The sequence below is a fragment of the Musca vetustissima genome, unplaced genomic scaffold (genome assembly GCF_032173495.1).
Source record: "Musca vetustissima isolate MV318-11 ecotype Yass unplaced genomic scaffold, APGP_CSIRO_Mvet_v1 utg310544, whole genome shotgun sequence".
Lineage (NCBI taxonomy): Eukaryota > Metazoa > Arthropoda > Insecta > Diptera > Muscidae > Musca > Musca vetustissima.
In genome coordinates this window covers 1-2926 of record NW_026876161.1, presented here as the reverse complement: position 1 = coordinate 2926, position 2926 = coordinate 1, and the positions used below count along the sequence as shown (strand labels likewise).

Genomic DNA, 2926 nt, shown 5'->3' with positions numbered 1-2926 from the left:
GATCGGCCAATATTTAGCGGGTCAAATGGACCCTGATTTTGTGTGAAAAATTACAAAAGTTGTAAGTGCTTACGTATTCAGATATTATTTAGTAAATCATTACCACACTGGAGGGCGGAAATATAGCGCTGATCGCCTTGAAATATTTCATGATATTTCATGATTACAGGACAACGCCTGTAATTTTCGGGGATGAAGTGGACCAAAAACATTTTTTTTTTGTCTTTACGAGTCGATCTATAGGCCACAATTATAAGCCGAACATCGCAACACAAGAAATATTGCCCAGGCTCGGAATAAACATCAGCAGAAAGTTAGAGTTTCGTGGTAGTTGTTTAGGGTAGTTGTGTATGATCTCTTATTTCTTTAAGGAATTTAAAATTACCATTCTATTCTACCCTTATACAACAATAATAACATATTCTGATTTCGATGAATTATTTTTATTTCCAGAGCGATGTAATGCTGACGTCACACTTTCATTTAATGCAATACAAATGTATGATGAAACAACATATAGAACAACATTACCAACATATACACCACCACCTTGGATAGAACCATATGTAGATCCCACGACACCACGTAATGTTACTGCTTTAATGGGAAAGACTGCCTTTTTGAATTGTCGTGTTATTAATTTGGGAAATAAAACTGTAAGTTATTTTTAAATCATAATAATTTATTTAAACTTTTACTGAAAAGACAGACGAAATGAATTATATATACCATTTTCAGGTTTCATGGATACGACATCGTGACTCACACATTCTCACCGTTGGCACATACACCTACACATCAGATTTACGCTTTCAAGCGTTACATTTTAGTGAAATTGGTGATTGGACGTTACAAATCAAATGGGTACAAAAACGGGATGCCGGAACGTATGAGTGTCAGATATCTACTCAACCGGCAAGAAGTTATTTTATTCATCTAAATATTGTTGGTAAGTCTTTTGTTTTTTTGCTTCTACCAAATTCCCTTGAAATGTGTTAAGGAATTACTTATAGAGGTTGACATGGTGCAGTTCGTAGATTGACTGTTTGGCAGAGTAATTGTACCAAACGTGGAAAGCATTATTGTCTACCAAACCAAAGTTTGTTTCCATACAATGCGAGATTGCAATAACTTTTTACTTTATAGTTTCGAATTCCACGTGAGATTTATTTATTATAAAAAAAACTCTTGACAAAAATAAAGTTTAATAGGGTCGGTGACATATTTTCTAGTCAGATCAAAAATCCAGCTATTCATAGTTGGTCTTTTATTATTTTTAAATAGCAGAGTTTCATTTTTAGCCTTACAATGATTTTTTATTAATATACTCCGGTTTCAATATATTAAATTATATCTTCGATATTGACAGCTAATTTTAATGAGTGAAAACAAGAAACCAAGTGTAGAAAAAGTAAGGGATAATAAGACGAAACTAATGAAAAAACCTGCAAAATCTAACTTGGTTGATTAGATGCGAATGAAAATGACTTGCAGAAACATACACAATATCATATCCTTTCTATTAAGTTTAACTCTTTTAATTAAACCAGTGAGAAAAGAACCCAAGTGTTCATTCAGTTTCTAGCTCAGACCCCAGGATAGCACCCATAGCTTTTTGGCACATTTTTATACCCTTCACCACACTGTGGTATAGGGTATAATGTATTTGTGCATATGTTTGTAACAGGCAAAAGGAAACGAGATAGACACATGGTTCCTTTTGAGAATATGCATAGAATCACTTTCTGAGTCGATTTACGCATGTCTGTCTGTCCGTCTGCCGTCCATATATTTTTGTGAACAAAATACAGGTCGCATTTATGATCCGATTTGGATGAAATTTGGGAAAGGTCACTTATTTGGCCCAAGGACAAACCCTATTGAAATTGGGAAAAAATCGGTTCAGATTTAGATATAGCTCCCATATATATTTTCGTCCGATTTAAGGTAAATGGTGCACCGAAGTCCCTATATATCTTTCGATTTGCACGAACTTTGGCACATCGTAATGAATTAGGCCTACAATGATGTGTGCTGTGTTTCATGAAAATCGGCTCAGATTTAAATATAGCTCCCATATATAGTTTCGCCCGATTTTAGGCAAATACTCCATTAAAGAACCTATATATATTTTGATTTGCGCGAACTTTGGCACAGCGTAATGAATTAGGCCTACAATGATGTGTGCTGTGTTTCATAAAAATCGGTTCAGATTTAAATATACTCCCATATATAGTTTCGTCCGATTTTAGGTAAATGGTGCACCAAAGTCCCTATATATCTTTCGATTTGCACGAAATTTGGCACAGCGTAATGAATTAGTCCTACAATGATGTGTGCTGAGTTTCATGAAAATCGGTTCAGATTTAGATATAGTTCCCATATATAGTTTCGTCCGATTTTAGGTAAATGGTGCACCAAAGTCCCTATATATCTTTCGATTTGCACGAAATTTAGCACCGAGTAATGAATTAGGCCTACAATGATGTGTGCTGTGTTTCATAAAAATCGGTTCAGATTTAAATATACTCCCATATATAGTTTCGTCCGATTTTAGGTAAATGGTGCACCAAAGTCCCTATATATCTTTCGATTTGCACGAAATTTGGCACGGCGTAATGAATGAAGTATAGAATTATGTGTGTCAAGTTTCCTGAAAATCGGTTCAGATTTATTTATAGCTCCCATATATATTTTCGACCGATTTAATGTAAATGGTGCACCGAAGTCCCTATTTGAGAATATGCATAGAATCACTTTCTGAGTCGATTTACGCATGTCCGTCCGTCCGTCTGTCCGTCTGTCCATCCATGTATTTTTGTGAACAAAGTACAGGTCGCATTTATGATCCGATTTGGATGAAATTTGGCGTAGGACACTTATTTGGCCCAAGGACGAACCCTATTGAAATTTGGAAAAATCGGTT

General features: G+C 35.1%; 1 protein-coding gene across 1 annotated transcript; it reads left to right on the top strand.

Moving 5' to 3' along the window:
• Nucleotides 1-458: 458 nt before the first annotated feature.
• On the top strand, nt 459-949 carry LOC133338636 (uncharacterized; the record flags this gene model as incomplete). Its single annotated transcript, XM_061546805.1, has 2 exons — nt 459-656; nt 739-949. Coding segments are annotated over exons 1-2 (370 nt in total), but the record flags the coding sequence as incomplete, so codon positions are not given.
• Between the last annotated feature and the right edge of the window lie 1977 nt (nt 950-2926).